Genomic DNA, 20,146 nt, shown 5'->3' with positions numbered 1-20,146 from the left:
GGGGGACACAATATCCAGGTAACCTCGCTCTATCGACCATCGATCGATGGGGTCGACTATGTGTGGACACACCTTAACAATGACTGACCTTTCCTTTGAAGTATCCTCTCAATTCGTCCTCCGTTAGTGACGAATTTTCTGTGAGACGAATACTGGCACCGATTTCTTCTCCCATTCGCTCATCGCGTATCCCATACACCTGTAACAATTGAGAGTTGAGCGTTAAATTTGAAATTCATTACATGGATAAGGCTCTCAATCAATATTGAAGCGCTGTCAATTTTTAACTTGGCGGGGGCGGAGCGCTAACGTGCTCCTTAATAAGAATAGATTTGCTAGGATGGTTGAAGTTGAAAGGTTCAAAAATTTGAAACATATAGTTGAGACATGAAACAAAATCCTACTAAAAGCCGTATGTTATCGCCTATTTAATGGGGGACACAATATCCAGGTATGCTGCATTGCTGCAGTAGTCCCGTAAAGTCCAATTTTAACCGGTATTCACTCACATAGGCTTCCAGAATGTCCGGATGAGTTGTCAGAAAGTCTTCAATTTCACTGGGGTAAATGTTTTCACCTCCCCGGATGATGAGATCTTTGATTCTGCCCACTACTGATCCGAAGCCGTCCTTTGTCAATACAAACTGATCCCTGAAACCAATCAAAATATACAACGAAATTGTAACAACGGAGGTCTTATCATCCTGAATTAGGAGTGAGAAGGTGGACAGGGTAGGAAAAAAGCCAGCTTATAAAATTTGAACCTTGAGCTGTGTCCACACATAGTCGACACCGTCGATGGTCGCTACTGAAACCGTACTGAGATCTTTGATTCTGCCCACTACTGATCCGAAGCCGTCCTTTGTCAATACAAACTGATCCCTGAAACCAATCAAAATATACAACGAATTTGTAACAACGGAGGTCTTATTATACTGAAATAGAAGTGAGGTGGACAGGGTAGGAAAAAAGCCAGCTTATAAAATTTGAACCTTGAGCTGTGTCCACATTTAGTCGACACCGTCGATGGTCGCTACTGAAACCGTACTCTTCTACTCGTTGATCGACGGGGTCAACTATGTGTGGACACAGCTTTAAATGTTCAGGATAGAGCTCGTTCCGGGCGAGAATTGAACCCGTGATATTGCACTGATAAGGCAGACTAAAGGTAGAAACATACTACTATCACATCATGTGAGCTGACGTGACGTGAGGGCAGTGTGGCTATCATGAACGAAATCACCTACAATATTATGGGAAAACTTTGAGCTACATCTTTCTGACACCCCCTGAGCTCACGTGACGTGACAGTAGTGTGTTTCTACCTTAATCCCTATTTATTCATGTACGAACCCAGTCCGCAGCCAGTTGTCTTCGCCCAAAATCTCCTTGGTCTTCTCCTCATTGCCCCAATATCGAAGCATGTTACAGTACCCTCGTATCAGAAGCTCTCCTTGCTGTCCATACGGTACCATTCGGTTGTCACTGTCCACAACTTTCACCTGAAATAGAAAACAAGGTTGGTTCTGGTCTTGGATGGCCTTCACTCGCTCAGAGGCGTTAATGGGTGTTCACACATGGTCGACCGGCCGTCGATCGATGTCGACTGAACCGTCCACACTACCTCGACAACATAGATTCACCTCGTCGATAGACTATATTCAGACTCATCTTCAATGTCCGCCACTCGCGCTCAGACCTTCTGATACACCTATGCCCGTCTGGGCCAGTTGTCTTCGCCCAAAATCTCCTTGGTCTTCTCCTCATTGCCCCAATATCGAAGCATGTTGCAGTACCCTCTTATCAGAAGCTCCCCTTGCTGTCCATACGGTACCATTCGGTTGTCACTGTCCACGACTTTCACCTGAAATAGAAAACAAGGTTGGTTCTGGTCTTGAATGGCCTTCACTCGTTCAGAGGCCTTAATGTGTGTTCACACATGGTCTACCGGCCGTGGATCGATGTCGACTGAACCGTCCACACTACCTCGACACCATAGATTCATCTCGTCGATAGACTATGTTCAGACTCATCTTCAACGTCCGCCACTCGCGCTCAGACCTTCTCATACACCTATGCCCGTCTGTAACCAGTTTCTAGTTTTGTCTGACAGTCAGAACGTGTGTTACGGAAAAGGCTCGAGACCTATTTCTGTCAGACCGTCTGAGAGACCTCGGTCTGAAGCTTTTTCCGCCACACATGTTTCAATTTCATGAGCGTGAGTGACTGACCTTATGAATGAATGGAGCATTATAATTATTTTGATTATTTTTATTTGGACCAAGGATGCCAAGGAATACGTTTTGGGTCACGCGATCACAAATATCTACCATATGAATAGAGAACCTTCCTAATATCATGTTTTAGCAATTCAGTACCTAATAGCTACTTATAATTAGGTTGATATTCTATGCGACCCAAGGTCTTCAAGAAAAAGGGCCTCTATTGAACCCCTGAAAGCCCAAAAGATTCTTAGTAGGCGTTCACAAACGGAGAATTGACCATCAACCATAGCCTAGTCCCGACCCCAAGAGAAAATAAACAAACAATGCTAGTGAAAAGAGTGCTAGCGTCCTCAACGGAACCTTGAACATAGCTCCGACCATTTTACCGGCCTCGCAGAAATTGAGCCTAGTATTTTTTCTGCGATGGTCAATGGTTTTGTATTATAATTTTTTGACAACATTCTAATCTCAAAATTTTCAAGCGTATCTAAATAAGCAGGATGTTTCAGACTCCCTTGTGGACACCCTCGTGCGAAGGTCAATGGTCCAAGGTCTAGGCTAAGGTCAATGGTCCATGGTCTATGGTCACCGTTGTGGACACTCACTTACAGATAGTTTGCATAACAAACTGAACCATGCAGGAATGTCACAGGACTTGTCTCCGTCATGCCATACACTTGCTGAAAATCAACACCAGATAATTAGCAAAACTGGAGAATTGTCGCGACTCTCTGTCTCTCATAAAAATATACCAGGTAGGCACGATATGAGGGGAGTTGTTGAGTCATACCGTAATAATACTCACTTGCTGTAGAAAATCAACACTTAGACCAGCCACTCACTATCAGGTATAGACCTGACAGGCGAACCTGATCAGGTGTACCTGACAGGCGAACCTGATCAGGTGTACCTGTTAGGTCTACCTGATAGTGTGTGTGCTCATCAGGTATCAGATAGACCTGCAAGGTGGACCTGATCAGGTCTATTTGATAGTGAGTGGCTGGCCTTAGCAAAAAAAAGCATTGTCTCGACTCTCCCAAAACAAACATACTATTAGGCACTATATTAGGGGGCATTGAGATGGTTTTCAAAATTAATCTCTTATCTTTTTAACGTGTCATCTGTGTTGGTGTGTTGTAGCATGTCCATCACGTGGTATGTCCTTATCAGGTGGGTGACAAGAGACGCCATACTTCCCATTTAGGTGCTAATACATATTAATGGTTTAGCCAGGAGAATTTTTCAATCCTCTTTTTACACTGGTAATGCCGCCACTGGTCTCTACTCAATTAAAGTAGCTACACAATTGTCATCACGAGGCTGAGTGCACCCTGACTTACCATACTTCTGTGGAGTCCGAGCACTTCTCTAATATTCCTGAGCAGATCGGGTGATATGCTTGCTCCCCCACTCACTGTGAACTCCAAGGATTTGAACTTCTCTCGTCTTTCCTCCTCACTCAACCGACTGGCCTTTGCTAGGACGTCTACATACATGGTGGGCGTTCCGTATACACTTGTGCATCTGAAACCATCACGATAAGCCGTTATTGGAGAGTCCAGACAAAGGATTGTGTAGGACGGCGAAAGCAGGTAGTAAACTCAAAATTTCAGGCTGAGGAAAATAACCTGAGTCTCTCTAATGTCCGATCTTACTACAGAGAGTTTTCAGTCAATACGCCAACCTAGTTATCTTGGAGGGTAGCGCGTCTGCCCTCTAAGCGCTAGGCCACGGGTTCGATTCCCGCCCGGGGCGGATATTATCCTGAAAGGATGAGGTTCGTTCTCGAAACGGCTGGCTTTCTCCTATCCTGTCTTCCTTCTCTCATAGTTATGCTTTCTAAGTATTACATATATTTTCAAAATGTATGCTGTGTTTCTTGTCATCATACCTTTCCTTTTCAAAGGCCGATATTATCCTGAAAGGATGAGGTTCGTTCTCGAAACGGCTGGCTTTCTCCTATCCTGTCTTCCTTCTCTCATAGTTATGCTTTCTAAATATTACATATATTTCCAAAATGTATGCTGCGTTTCTTGTCATCATACCTTTCCGTTTCAAAGGCCACCAGAGAAGCATCTGGATTGAAAGAAGGTGAAGGAACCACCAGAGTGGTACCGGAGCTGAGCGAACCCAGAATTCCAATCACGTGACCGTAGATGTGAAAGAATGGCACTTGGATGCAAACTCGGTGAATCTGAGAGCAAAAATATAAACAGAGTGTAACAGAAAGTTGAGAAGGACCTAGTGTGCGAAGGTATTGGTTAATCGGTATCAGCATAATCACATAAATTAAATTTGTCAGAAGACCCTCACCTACAAGGTAGATTTTTGGCTGTGGTTCGTTCTCAGGTTCGTTCCACTATTTTAAATCGAGTTTTCAAAAAAGCGCTCGGTCGCGGATTCGGCTTTCTCCTATCCTGTCTTCATTCTCTCTTCGCTTTCGGGATGATAGGACCATAGCAGTTACAGTTAACTCGATGAAACCCTTTTGAAAAAATTTGGACCGATTGCAATACTTTCATTACTAGTAAAGCTCCGCTATACTGTAGTAATAGAAAGTAAAAAATCAGGATGAAAGATTGCAGATTTAGGGCAGGTAAATAGAATTTTAGGAAGTATCAAGAAAGAACTTGAAACAGGAGGGTAATTTATTAGCATGCACAATCACATAACACCTAACAGTGATTAAAATTGGGTGGCATGTAGGTATTACGATCGGGTATTATTCCCAACAACCCCACACAATCCATCATTACTTCATTAATATGGAAGCCACCAGCAGCGATGAGTGCACCAGTTATCAATGCATCACTGAAGTTAAGCAACGTTGCGAGTGGTTTCTATCCGGAGGGGTGTCCGTCCGGACAATTCCGCGCCTCTGGCTTTTCCTGTCCACACTTAGGCTGGGTGAGTTTGACGTGAGGAGGCTGGTAGCTTGTCACCGAAAGGGTGGTGATACAAAAAGCGCTAGGTCGCGGATTCGGCTTTCTCCTATCCTGTCTTCATTCTCTCTTCGCTTTCGGGATGATAGGACCTTAGCAGTTACAATTAACTCGATGAAACCCTTTTGAAAAATCAGGATGAAAGATTGCAGATTTAGGGCAGGTAAATTGAATTTTAGGAAGTATCAAGAAAGTACTTGAAACAGGAGGGTTACCAATAGATGGTGCTTACTTTTTCAAACAGATTCTGTCGTTTAGCTGCCAGTAGTCCATTGTTGACAACATTGAAATGGCTGAGTAGAGCGGCTTTTGGTGATCCTGTGGTACCCTGGAAGAAAGAATTGCCATCAGCTTTCAAGGATATTTCCCAAAATTACGCGATAATATTATTGCATTGTACACTCATCAAACCAGGAGAAGCCAGCACGTTCCCAATGCATCACTGAAGTTAAGCAACGTGGGTTAGCGTCGATAATATTATTGCATTGTACACTCATCAAACCAGGAGAAGCCAGCACGTTCCCAATGCATCACTGAAGTTAAGCAACGTGGGTTAGTTTCCGGATGGGTGACCAATTGACCACCTGGGGGATCTAAGCAATCGCGTGCAGGCTGCTGACAAAAAGTTTTTCTTTGGAATTTTTAGGTTTCAGGTTCCAGTCTTACCGAAGTAAACTGAATAATACAGCCCTCATCTGCTTGCACGTTTTTGCCTATGTCTTGTAGGGTTGCTAGGTGACTTTTGTTGGCAAATTGAAGTTCTATGTCTTGAAACCGGTATGCTCCACTGAAATCAGATGTAAATATGGAGATGGTTATTAAAGTCTCAGTGGTTTGGGGTACCCAATAGCTACTGAGGTTCCAGGTATGACAGAAAACCATACTCTATGGATGGGAAAACATTTGTTGCGCCCGAATTGAAGCAGTTATACCACATGCAATGTATTTCTCTAAAAATATACATCTGTTTCTCAAACACTCTGTGGTACCTACCTAATAGGAACCTAACCTAGGTCCATTTATTTGAATTTAGAATTTTTCCATTCAGGTATTTCTCCGTTTTTTAGGACACAACAACTATTATGCCCTTTTTAATCTGACAAAATTTGTGTAGGTACGTAGATTATATTATATATTCGAACAATGACATCGAAAAACATAAGGGTTAGAAAGATCCTAAATAGGTATTTATCTACCTACTTGACAAAAGTCCCAAAGAAGAAGGAAAGTGTAAGCACGAATTCTTTTCAAACGAAAAAACATTTAGGCATGAACAACCTACATAATTTTATCAACAAAACTGAATATCATGTAAACTGTGTTAAGCTTTGTTCAGGGTTTCTCCTTATCTCTTGGATTATGTGTTCAATAATTTATCAGTTTAAAATGGCGACTTTCGATTGAAAGGTATTGTACTGTCAGGTTTGATAAAAGACTCAATGAACAAGATTCCATAACCATAAGTCCATAACCATAAGCAATGAATAAGGATTTTTCCATTTTTTCAAAAAAGTCCCAATGATATTTACTTACTAGGTAGGTCTTATCTAAGAAAAAAATAAAAATTTAATGAAAATTTAAGAATTTAATTTCCCAGTTGAACATCCCTATTAATTTGAAGAAAAAAAAGCAAAATTTTAAAACCAAAATCAGCCCTCTTTTAAGAATGGCCAATCCTCGGTATTTGCCTTGAAAATAAAGATAGTAGGTACAGTAAATACTTCATCATCTCAATCATCCCACTTACAGAACCCACTAACTGATGCACCCAGTTAGTAAAATCCTAACAACTATGTTGATGACATGCAATGTAAACTTTTCCGGAAAAATTCGAGCGTCAACATATCTACATATCTGGGGAAATTCTTCACAACACGTGGCTTGCACGCATTTCCACGTGGAGATATCATCGTGTTGCTCTATATTACAGGGTCCCAAATAAGCTCAATACAGGGTCCCAAATAAGCTCATTACAGGGTCCCAAATAAGCTCATTACAGGGGCCCAAATAAGCTCATTACAGGGGCCCAAATAAGCTCATTACAGGGTCCCAAATAAATATTATGTATTCGCCTATGTAATATAAGTATTGATGACTTGGAAAATAAATAGGTGGTTATAGACATTTAAGTTATCTTGACTCGTCTCTTCGAAACTTACAGGTTACTCACCCCTGTTCTAAACTACAAGGTATATCCAACCTAATACAAGGAAAACAATAATATACTGAAACATAACCTGGCGAAATGCGACGGATTGTCACAAATTTACATAGAAGGACTCTAAAGGTGTGTCCACACATGGTCGATGCCGTCGATCCATGTCGACTGAACCCGTACACTGCCTCAACAACATAGATTCACCTCGCTCTGACAGTCAGAACGTGTGTTACGGAAAAGGCTCGAGACCTATTTCTGTCAGACCGTCTGAGAGACCTCGGTCTGAAGCTTTTTCCGCCATACATGTTTCAATTTCATGAGCGTGAGTGACTGACCTTATGAATACAAATAGGACGTGTTTCGAGATTTCAACTTTTCAACTATGTAGGTATCTTACTTCAGTGTGTTCTAGAACTTTGCCCACAGTGTGTGCCGTGTTTCGAGATTTCAACTTAGATGTATCTTACCTCAGTGTGTTCCAAAACTTTGCCCACAGTGTGTGCCGTGTTTCGACACACGCCTAAGTAGAGGGAACTGTAACAACCAAGGAGGACTGGTTATATTAGAAAGCCAGTCGTTCCTAGAACGAACCTTATCTATTTATGAGGATAAAGTTCTCCACGGGCAGGAATCGAACCGGGAACTGTAACAACCAAGGAGGACTGGTTATATTAGAAAGCCAGTCGTTCCTAGAACGAACCTTATCTATTTATGAGGATAAAGTTCTCCACGGGCAGGAATCGAACCGGGAACTGTAACAACCAAGGAGGACTGGTTATATTAGAAAGCCAGTCGTTCCTAGAACGAACCTTATCTATTTATGAGGATAAAGTTCTCCACGGGCAGGAATCGAACCGGGAACTGTAACAACCAAGGAGGACTGGTTATATTAGAAAGCCAGTCGTTCCTAGAACGAACCTTATCTATTTATGAGGATAAAGTTCTCCACGGGCAGGAATCGAACCGGGAACTGTAACAACCAAGGAGGACTGGTTATATTAGAAAGCCAGTCGTTCCTAGAACGAACCTTATCTATTTATGAGGATAAAGTTCTCCACGGGCAGGAATCGAACCGGGAACTGTAACAACCAAGGAGGACTGGTTATATTAGAAAGCCAGTCGTTCCTAGAACGAACCTTATCTATTTATGAGGATAAAGTTCTCCACGGGCAGGAATCGAACCGGGAACTGTAACAACCAAGGAGGACTGGTTATATTAGAAAGCCAGTCGTTCCTAGAACGAACCTTATCTATTTATGAGGATAAAGTTCTCCACGGGCAGGAATCGAACCGGGAACTGTAACAACCAAGGAGGACTGGTTATATTAGAAAGCCAGTCGTTCCTAGAACGAACCTTATCTATTTATGAGGATAAAGTTCTCCACGGGCAGGAATCGAACCGGGAACTGTAACAACCAAGGAGGACTGGTTATATTAGAAAGCCAGTCGTTCCTAGAACGAACCTTATCTATTTATGAGGATAAAGTTCTCCACGGGCAGGAATCGAACCGGGAACTGTAACAACCAAGGAGGACTGGTTATATTAGAAAGCCAGTCGTTCCTAGAACGAACCTTATCTATTTATGAGGATAAAGTTCTCCACGGGCAGGAATCGAACCGGGAACTGTAACAACCAAGGAGGACTGGTTATATTAGAAAGCCAGTCGTTCCTAGAACGAACCTTATCTATTTATGAGGATAAAGTTCTCCACGGGCAGGAATCGAACCGGGAACTGTAACAACCAAGGAGGACTGGTTATATTGACGGCCGGTCGACTTTGTTTGTACACATCTTTATGGGTAGGCGAATTATTTAAGTACTTACGATAATGAGGCCTGCTTTTGCAGCCGCTATGCTGGCAATATACCACTGGACTGAGTTTGGTCCCCAAATCCCAATGCGATCTCCAGGCTTGAATCCCAGCTCTAGTAGTCCGAGAGCTAAATTTTCTGTCTGGAAGATATGAATTAATATTTTTATTATTATTATTATTTATCATTATTATTATTTTTATTATTATTCATTCCTTCATCTGGTAATAATGAACCTTGAAACTCTATTTTGTGTTAATATAGACAGGGCGGAGAGGCGCTTCGAGCTTTAGACGTTCGCGCGAATCCGGGCACGCTTGATAACATATATAACATATTTGAATCCCCTTCCCTTTGGCCAGTCAGTCACTATCAGGTAGAGTTGACAGGTACACCTGATCAAGTCCGCCTATCAGGTCTACCTGATAGTGAGTGGCTAGCCTTTGGCACAGAGTTTGGTAATTATGCAGAAGTCATGTCCGTGGAAAAGAAAAGCTCCTTTTTGTGTTTTACCTAACCCTATATAACACTAATCACTGCTCTAATTGTGAAAATTCCTTCTTGCATTTAACCTAACCCTATAATAACACTGGTCACTGCTCGTTTGTGCCAGTTCCTTTGGTAGCAATATTCCACGGACGTGACTTCTGCTCAAGTATCCAGAGTTTTTCACTTGTTCTATGCTTCTTAGTGACCACATTTGGGGCTTGAAAAGAGTTTGGTCCCCAAATCCCAATGCGATCTCCAGGCTTGAATCCCAGCTCTAGTAGTCCGAGAGCTAAATTTTCTGTCTGGAAGAAATGAATTAATAAATGTTTTTTTTTATTCATTCCTTCATCTGGTAATAATGAACCTTGAAACTCTATTTTGTGTTAATATAAGCAGGGCGGAGAGGCACTTCGAGCTCTTGACGTTCGCGCGAATCCGGGCACGCTTGATAACATATGTAAATAACATTGAAGTAAATTAGTAAATACATATTTGAATCCCCTTCCCTTTGGCCAGTCAGTCACTATCAGGTAGACCTGACAGGTACACCTGATCAAGTCCGCCTATCAGGTCTACCTGATAGTGAGTGGCTAGCCTTTGGCACAGAGTTTGGTAATTATGCAGAAGTCATGTCCGTGGAAAAGAAAAGCTCCTTTTTGTATTTTACCTAACCCTATAATAACACTAATCACTGCTCTAATTGTGAAAATTCCTTCATGCATTTAACCTAACCCTATAATAACACTGGTCACTGCTCGTTTGTGCCAGTTCCTTTGGTAGCAATATTCCACGGACGTGACTTCTGCTCAAGTATCCAGAGTTTTTCACTTGTTCTATGCTCCTTAGTGACCACATTTGGGGTTTGAAAGAGTTCCCAATCGTATTTATTCACTCACTCTTCTATGCGTCTCTTCAAAGGTAAGTCTGACATTCTGGGTGCAATCCACCAGGGCCTCACGTGACGCATATTTATCCACCGATGACGTGACCATCTGACCAATCGTTTCATAACTCAACGGTTCTTTGCTCGTTTGATGAAAGTAGCTCAAGTTAGAACTGAAAAAATGGAGATTAGAATCAAATCACGGTCACATTTTTGAGATTAAAAATAATCCAGTTATACCCGATCTTACCACAGAGAGTTTTCAGTTAATTCAAAGTAACGGTTCTTTGCTCGTTTGATGAAAGTAGCTCAAGTTAGAACTGAAAAATGGAGATTAGAATCAAATCACGGTCACATTTTGAGATTGAAAATAATCCAGTTATACCCGATCTTACCACAGAGAGTTTTCAGTTAATCCAGAGTTGAAGAAATACTGACCTGTGTATTTCAAATGATGGGTGACGTCAAAGAAAACCCTTGACACTGTGTAACTCTTAGTGCTAAGATTCTCTCTTCGATTTCGGGACGATAAGACCATAGCAGTTACAGTTCCCTCTGTCAAACCTCTTTAAAAAAAAGTTTAAGAAATACTGGACTGTGTAAATCAAATGGGTGACGTCAAAGAAAACCCTTGACACTGTGTAACTCTCAGTGCTAAGAAAAAATTTTATCTTTTTTTTTAACCGAGATATACCGGTAAAACCTTAGTGTGTCATATATGTTACACCATGCAGTAAGCTCCCTAAAGGAAAAACGCCAAAAGCGGTTCAAGAAATACTGGCCTGTGTAAATCAAATGTGTGACGTCAAAGAAAACCCTTGACACTGTGTAACTCTCAAGATCGGTCCTTAGGGGTTTAGGCAATCCGATTGATTAATTTAGTTTAGCCTCTGAAATACTTAATCGAGTGTTTTAATCCAATAAAATTAGGTGCGTAATGTTTGATCACAAAGTGTGCGGCCCGGTCATTGACCTTTGAAAACTCGAGGGGTCGAGCCAATCGAGTGTTTTGATCCAATAAAATTAGGTGCGTAATGTTTGATCACAAAGTGTGCGGCCCGGTCATTGACCTTTGAAAACTCGAGGCGTTGAGCGTTGCTCCTTGAAAAACCTAGTATGTATTTTGATTCATAGCGGATGTGACTAAGTTGTACATTATTAATTTATGTAATGGAAAAGTAAAGGGGGCCGCTCTAAAAGTGCTTACGGGCCGCCATGGCGCCAGTTGGAAATCCCTGTTACAGGCTATTCAGTCCTTTTTTTTAAGAGGTTTGACAGAGGGACCTGCATTTATTAGCATGCACAATCACATAACACCTAACAGTGATTAAAATTGGGTGGCATGTAGGTATTACGATCGGGTATTATTCCCAACATCCCCACACAATCCATCATTACTTCATTAATATGGAAGCCATCAGCAGCGATGAGTGCACCAGTTATCAATGCATCACTGAAGTTAAGCAACGTTCCGAGTGGTTGCTATCCGGAGGGGTGTCCGTCTGGACAATTCCGCACCTCTGGCTTTTCCTGTCCACACTTAGGCTGGGTGAGTTTGACGTGAGGAGGCTGGTAGCTTGTCACCGAAAGGGTGGTGATACCCCAGTCATTCAAAACCTTAGCAGTCAAAGGCACAGTGACGTTAAAACCCATGGACAGAAGCATTTGGATTTTGGTCATATTCTTCAAATGGTCACACATTCAACCTCTTCTCCATTGCTTCCTTGAGCATGAACTTCCTAATCTTGCCTGATGTTGTTTTGGGAAAGTCTTGAACAAACTCGATATGTCGCGGTACTTTGAAATGAGATATCTGAAACATATATATAGCGTTGAATTTTACTATCCCAATATTATGTATTCGCCTATGTAATATAAGTATTGATGACTTGGAAAATAAATAGGTAGTTCTAGACATTTAAGTAATCTTGACTCGTCGCTTCGCAACATACAGGTTACTCACCAGCTAAATCTAAACTACAAGGTATATCCAACCTAATACAAGGAAAACAATAATATACTGAAATAAACCTGGCGAAATGCGACGGATTGTCACACTAAGCAATCGCGTGCAGGCTGCTGACAAAAAGTTTTTCTTTGGAATTTTTAGGTTTCAGGTTTTTGATCTATTGTAGAAATATGCGCTTCAGACCCCCCAAATTCTCGTCGGCTAGCATCTCAGACATCCTGAAAGACAACGAAGAATCCATAAAAGAAGCCCTCCAGTTTCTAAGCAATCGCGTGCAGGCTGCTGACAAAAAGTTTTTCTTTGGAATTTTTAGGTTTCAGGTTTTTGATCTATTGTAGAAATATGCGCCTCAGACCCCCCAGATTCTCGTCGGCTAGCATCTCAGACATCCTGAAAGACAACGAAGATTCCATAAAAGAAGCCCTCCAGTTTCTTAAGAGAAACAATTACCTGAAAAACTTGTAACATTCTTTTTTTTCCCACACATGGCCGTGATGCTTAGCGTGTAATCAAATAAATAAATAAATAAGGTTTCAGGCTCCAGTCTTACCGAAGTAAACTGAATAATACAGCCCTCATCTGCTTGCACGTTTTTGCCTATGTCTTGTAGGGTTGCTAGGTGACTTTTGTTGGCAAATTGAAGTTCTATGTCTTGAGACCGGTATGCTCCACTGAAATCAGATGTAAATATGTATTAAAGTCTCAGTGGTTTGGGGGTACCCAATAGCTACAGAGGTTACAGGTATGACAGAAAATCATACTCTATGGATGGGAAAACATTTATTGCGCCCGAATTGAAGCAGTTATACCACATGCAATGTATTTCTCTAAAAATATACATCTGTTTTTCAAACATAAATCTCTGAGGGTACCTTGTAGGGTTGCTAGGTGACTTTTGTTGGCAAATTGAAGTTCTATGTCTTGAAACCGGTATGCTCCACTGAAATCAGATGTAAATATGTAGATGATTATTAAAGTCTCAGTGGTTTGGGGGTACCCAATAGCTACTGAGGTTACAGGTATGACAGAAAACCATGGAGGTATGAATATAAATACCTTCATACCTCCATGCAGAAAACCATACTCCATGGATGGGAAAACATTTATTGCGCCCGAATTGAAGCAGTTATACCACATGCAATGTATTTCTCTAAAAATATACATCTGTTTCTCAAACATTAATCTCTGTGGTAGGTACCTAATAGGAACCTAACCTAGGTCCATTTATTTGAATTTAGAATTTTTCCATTTAGGTATTTCTCCGTCTTTTAGGACACAACAACTATTATGCCCTTTTTAATCTGACAAAATTTATGTACGTACATAGATTAATTCTCCGTTTTTTTAGGACACAACAACTATTATGCCCTTTTTAATCTGACAAAATTTGTGTACGTAGATTATATATTCGAACAATGACATCGAGAAACATAAGGGATCCTGAATATTTATCTATAACCTACTTGACAAAAGTCCCAAAGAAGGAGGAAAGTGTAAGCACGAATTCCTTTCAAACAAAAAAACATTTGCATCGAGAAACATAAGGGATCCTGAATATTTATCTATAACCTACTTGACAAAAGTCCCAAAGAAGGAGGAAAGTGTAAGCACGAATTCTTTTCAAACAAAAAAACATTTAGGCATGGACAACCTACATAATTTTATCAACAAAACTGAATATCATGTAAACTGTGTTAAGCTTTGTTCAGGGTTTCTCCTTATCTTTCGGATTATGTGCAAAGCGCGGGGCCCCCAAAAGCGCGGGGCCCGTGGCAGTCTGCCATTCTGCCTTATGGGTAATCCGGCCCTGAACCTACTTGACAAAGATTCCAAAGAAGGAGGAAAGTGTAAGCACGAATTCTTTTCAAACAAAAAAAACATTTAGGCATGAACAACCTAGGTACATAATTTTATCAACAAAACTGAATATCATGTAAACTGTGTTAAGCTTTGTTCAGGGTTTCTCCTTATCTTTTGGATTATGTGTTCAATAATTTATCAGTTTAATGGCGACTTTCGATTGAAAGGTATTGTACTGTCAGGTTTGATAAAAGACTCAATGAACAAGATTCCATAAGTCCATAACCATAAGCAATGAATAAGGATTTTTCCATTTTTCAAAAAAGTCCCAATGATATCTACCTACTTACTAGGTACCTAGGTCTTATCTAAGAAAAAAATAAAAATTCAATGAAAATTTAAGAATTCGATTTCTCAGTTGAACATCCCTATTAATTTGAAGAAAAAAAAGCAAAATTTTGAAACCAAAATCAGCCCTCTTTTAAGAATGGTCAATCCTCGGTATTTGCCCTGAAAATAAAGATAGTAGGTAATGGTAAATACTTCATCATCTCAATCATCCCACTTACAGAACCCACTAACTGATGCACCCTTACTAGGTACCTAGGTCTTATCTAAGAAAAAAATAAAAATTCAATGAAAATTTAAGAATTCGATTTCTCAGTTGAACATCCCTATTAGGTAATTTGAAGAACCTAGGTCTTATCTAAGAAAAAAATAAAAATTCAATGAAAATTTAAGAATTCGATTTCTCAGTTGAACATCCCTATTAATTTGAAGAGAAAAAAAGCAAAATTTTGAAACCAAAATCAGCCCTCTTTTGAATGGCCAATCCTCGGTATTTGCCCTGAAAATAAAGATAGTAGGTAATAGTAAATACTTCATCATCTCGATCATCCCACTTACAGAACCCACCAACTGATGCACCCAGTTAGTAAAATCCTAACAACTACGATGATGTCATGCAATGTAAACTTTCCCGTAAAAATTCGATCTTCAACTTATCTACATATCTGGGGAAATTCTTTACAACACGTGGCTTGCACGCATTTCCACGTGGAGATATCATCGTGTTGCTCCATATTACAGGGTCCCAAATAAGCTCAATACAGGGTCCCAATCCCAAATAAGCTCATTACAGGGTCCCTAATAAGCTCATTACAGGGTCCCTAATAAGCTCATTACAGGGGCCCAAATAAGCTCATTACAGGGTCCCTAATAAGCTCATTACAGGTCACTTCTCCTGGTTGATCGACGGGGTAAACTATGTGTGGACACAGCTTTAAATGTTCAGGATAGAGCTCGTTCCGGGCGAGAATTGAATCCGTGATATTGCACTGATAAGGCAGACTAAAGGTAGAAACATACTACTATCACATCAAGTGAGCTGATGTGACGTGAGGGCAGTGTGGCTATCATGAACGAAATCACATACAGTATTATGGGAAAACTTTGAGCTACATCTTTCTGACACCCCCTGAGCTCACGTGCAAATAAGCTCATTACAGGGTCCCTAATAAGCTCATTACAGGGGCCCAAATAAGCTCATTACAGGGTCCCTAATAAGCTCATTACAGGGTCCTCAATATCATGCACGGTTAGCTCTGTGGTAACGCGCTTGTTTGCCATGCAGCTGCGGGTTGGAAATGTTGGAATCCCATTATCGACAAAATTTGCAGCCATATTTCGATTGCAAAAATATTTCAACGGGTTACTTTCTGATGTTCTTACGTTGACCTAGAACCTAAATGACTTTTAAGAATGGTCAATCCTCGGTATTTGCCCTGAAAATAAAGATAGTAGGTAATGGTAAATACTTCATCATCTCAATCATCCCACTGACAGAACCCACTAACTGATGCACCCAGTTAGTAAAATCCTAACAACTATGTGGATGACATGCAATGTAAACTTTCCCGGAAAAATTCGGGCGTCAACTTATCTACATATCTGTGGGGAAATTCTTTACAACACGTGGCTTGCACGCATTTCCACGTGGAGATATCATCGTGTTGCTCTATATTACAGGGTCCCAAATAAGCTCATTACAGGGTCCCTAATAAGCTCATTACAGGGGCCCAAATAAGCTCATTACAGGGTCCCAAATAAGCTCATTACAGGGTCCCTAATAAGCTCATTACAGGGTCCCTAATAAGCTCATTACAGGGTCCCTAATAAGCTCATTACAGGGTCCCAAATAAGCTCATTACAGGGTCCCTAATAAGCTCATTACAGGGTCCCTAATAAGCTCATTACAGGGTCTTCAATATCATGCACGGTTAGCTCTGTGGTAACGCGCTTGCTTGCCATGTAGATGCGGGTTGGAAATGTTGGAATCCCATTATCGACAAAATTTGCAGCCATAATTCGATTGCAAAAATATTTCAACGGGTTACTTTCTGATGTTCTTACGTTGACCTAGAACCTAAATGGGGAAGCATTGTGTCTCTTATAGCCCATCTGATGAGGGATTTACTACGGGATGGGCATGGTACGACAAAGACCACACGCGTCTAGTAGCAGTTGTTTCATTGCTACTTGCTACCTACTAAGACTAAGGTAACTGAATGTTAACTTCCATCCAAAACGAATATTCCAGTGTTACTTTTTTTTCTACCCTGTTTATTTTCAAAACAATAATCCTAAAAAAAATAATAATCCTATGACACAATATTTTCATTCTGCTTTGGTGACGTATCGATCAAATAGCTCTCGAGCTATGGTGATCTCTTACGATGGAATGCTGAGCCTAATAATAAATAGGTATTTCTGTTGCTTTCAATATTAGTCTCAATAGGGTTTCCTATGAAAGAAACAGTCTGATATGACTATAGTGTGATAGAGGTACACATATTTGCTCTGTTCAAACATAGTTCGTAGATTTGTAGAAGCTCAACCCGTCCTTTGGGGCTGACCAGCCCCTACACCTAAGCCTCAGTTTGGGCTTGTCAAACATTGTTGGTCCTGTTGGAATGACCAAGAATTGCCAAATATTTGACGCTTTTTAAAAAACAGTGTGATAGGTGTTTCTGACGTATGCCAAAGAAAAACAAACCTATTTGATGGCAAATATTTCGGATATCAAGACAAATAGTGTGATTCTACCTTAACTTACTCAAATTGCTTGTCCGAATTGATAACGACATGAGTGAAGTAAGGAAGTGCCGCAGACCTTACTGGAGTGCCTGGCCCATCCGTTTTGAGATCCCGGACAGCTTCTTTCAAAATGTTCAGATAGTTTTGAGTTTTGAACGTTTCGTCCATGATGATACCCTTGAGTTGAACACTTTGAATGCAGTAGAGGAGTTCTGAGCTTTGATAGGCTGGGTTGATGTCCACCTGACGCAATGAAAGAAGCATCGTAATGGAAAACAACATGATTATGATTGAAGGTAAAGAGTGATTTGTGGAAAATGTCAACATGAGCCCTTGGAGAAATTCTTAGCATACCTTTGTAGAGTGTAATCTCCCTCACAGCAGAACATGAAGTAATGATTTAATGAATTACAGAATCAAACAATAATACCGATTGTTGACGTTTATCAACTTTTTTATTATAATCAAAGATATACATATTTATATGATTCTAATTAAATAATTATAAATAATCAAATGTAAATCACTTGACTTACGGCTGCTTTTTTCCTTCGTTTCTTGGTTTTGAAGCGTTTGTAACACTTTGTTTGAATGTCGTCATATAGTCGACTGTCCTCGTTCATTTTGATCCACGCTTGGAATCGTACCAACTGTTCATTTCTCGCGATTTCTTGCTTGTAATATTCCAATTTTCGGGCATCCCGTTTCGGGAACGTTCCGTTTTCAAGGATTTTGATTTCGTCTCTGTAGAGGCGAAGAAGGTAATGGTTCGCAAGGCGTTTGGAATGGATTGAACTGAAGAACATTTGAATCAGAATGAGTGGCAAGGTGGATTTGGAACACATCATAGCCGACAGAGACCCAAGCAACGAGAGTATCTAGAAAGACAAAAAACAGAGTTACATGTGCATTATGTAGCATTCATTCGTACCTTCTTCTCAGCTTGGGCAAAAGAATCTGAGTGAGGTCTACAGTTCACAGAACTACTAGTGTAGGCACAATGTGATATTGCGTGTTCAAAATAAGCACACCCTAATTCCCGCCACACACGCTCAGACCGTGTGACAGACCACGGTCTCACAGATCTCAGACCGTCCTAAGTCTGTGAGACCAATGAAAGAAGGGTTTGTTAGACCTAAAAACATCGATGGTTGGGAAATCGTAGGGATGGCCCATGGTTGGGTCTGTTGGGAGAATGTGTTGCTCATCGTTGGCCCATCGCATTGGGAAATAGTTACATGGTTGGGGAGCTGTTGGCCAACGGTAAGACCAACGGTAGTTGGTCATACATTTTGGCAAACAATAAAATACATATAACGTAAGGCCAACAATTATTCAACCTAAAATGATGTTATGGATAGGTAGGTATACTGAGAAAAAAAATAATGCACTGTTGAGACCAGGGACTCTTCAGTATGCGGATGGAAAGTAAGTTTTGACGATGAAAGAAGGGTTTGTTAGACCTAAAAACATCGATGGTTGGGAAATCGTAGGGATGGCCCATGGTTGGGTCTGTTGGGAGAATGTGTGGCTCATCGTTGGCCCATCGCATTCGGAAATAATTACATGGTTGGGGAGCTGTTGGCCAACCGTAAGACCAACGGTAGTTGGTCATACATTTTGGCAAACAATAAAATACATATAACGTAAGGCCAACAATTATTCAACCTAAAATGATGTTATGGATAGGTAGGTAGGTATACTGAGAAAAAAATAATGCACTGTTGAGACCAGGGACTCTTCAGTATGCGGATGGAAAGTAAGTTTTGACTGAAAGATTAAAAGTACTTTACGGTGTGTAAATTAAATACGGTATGTAAAATTAAAGTTGAGTATCCTATTCACAAACAAGTCAGCAGAGCATTTTAAAGGTAGGATATTAAGGTGTGTCCACACGGCCATTGATCGACGTCAATCGAGGTCGACCAAACCTTACACACTGCCTCGATAACATAAATTCACCTCGTCAATCGACGGCTACTTTACGGTGTGTAAATTAAATACGGTATGTAAAATTAAAGTTGAGTATCCTATTCACAAACAAGTCAGCAGAGCATTTTAAAGGTTAGGATATTAAGGTGTGTCCACACATGGTCGACCGGCCATTGATCGACGTCAATCGAGGTCGACTAAACCTTACACACTGCCTCGATAACATAAATTCACCTCGTCAATCGACGGCTTGTACACATCTTTATGGGTAGGCAAATTATTTAAGTACTTACGATAATGAGGCCTGCTTTTGCAGCCGCTATGCTGGCAATATACCACTGGACTGAGTTTGGTCCCCAAATCCCAATGCGATCTCCAGGCTTGAATCCCAGCTCTAGTAGTCCGAGAGCTAAATTTTCTGTCTGGAAGAAATTAATTAATATTTTTTTTATTCATTCCTTCATCTGGTAATAATGAACCTTGAAACTCTATTTTGTGTTAATATAGGCAGGGCGGAGAGGCGTTTCGAGCTTTAGACGTTCGCGCGAATCCGGGCACGCTTGATAACATATATAACATTGAAGTAAATACATATTTGAATCCCCTTCCCTTTGGCCAGTCACACACTATCAGGTAGAGTTGACTGGTACACCTGATCAAGTCCGCCTATCAGGTCTACCTGATAGTGAGTGGCTGGCCTTTGGCACAGAATTTTTCACTTGTTCTATACTCCTTAGTGACCACATTTGGGGCCTAAAATTCCTTGTTTTGTGTCCTGGAATTGTTGGATTGTAGAATGAGTTATGTACTCGTAGAGTTAGAATAACCTTTAAATTGTGG

General features: G+C 40.8%; 1 protein-coding gene across 1 annotated transcript; it reads right to left on the bottom strand.

Moving 5' to 3' along the window:
• Window positions 1–73: 73 nt before the first annotated feature.
• Window positions 74–19,730, bottom strand: LOC103513852 (acyl-CoA synthetase family member 2, mitochondrial-like). The gene is made up of 12 exons (XM_026826941.1): window positions 19,600–19,730; window positions 17,394–17,617; window positions 5,834–5,954; window positions 5,400–5,495; window positions 4,271–4,419; window positions 3,566–3,749; window positions 2,855–2,905; window positions 1,718–1,864; window positions 1,354–1,502; window positions 772–882; window positions 510–651; window positions 74–199 (listed from the first exon to the last, which is right to left on the bottom strand). The coding sequence occupies exons 2-12, from the start codon at window positions 17,540–17,542 to the stop codon at window positions 74–76; spliced, it is 1,425 nt and encodes a 474-aa protein (XP_026682742.1). The 5' UTR covers window positions 17,543–17,617; window positions 19,600–19,730.
• Between the last annotated feature and the right edge of the window lie 416 nt (window positions 19,731–20,146).

Source organism: Diaphorina citri, unplaced genomic scaffold (genome assembly GCF_000475195.1).
Source record: "Diaphorina citri unplaced genomic scaffold, Diaci psyllid genome assembly version 1.1 scaffold1035, whole genome shotgun sequence".
In the NCBI taxonomy this organism is placed as follows: Eukaryota; Metazoa; Arthropoda; class Insecta; order Hemiptera; family Psyllidae; genus Diaphorina; species Diaphorina citri.
Note: the sequence above shows the minus strand (reverse complement) of the source record. Positions and strands in the feature narration are given on the sequence as shown.

What these genes read in the sequence shown, in the direction of transcription:
- LOC103513852 (XM_026826941.1), bottom strand. Translation starts at nt 17,542, where the DNA reads ATGGACGAAACGTTCAAAACTCAAAACTATCTGAACATTTTGAAAGAA. An exon ending in TCGGACTCCACAGAAGTATG is followed by an intron (nt 2,906 to 3,565) that starts GTAAGTCAGGGT and finishes GTTGATTTTCAG; the next exon opens with CAAGTGTATGGCATGACGGA. An exon ending in CGGACATTCTGGAAGCCTAT is followed by an intron (nt 200 to 509) that starts GTGAGTGAATAC and finishes CAATTGTTACAG; the next exon opens with GTGTATGGGATACGCGATGA.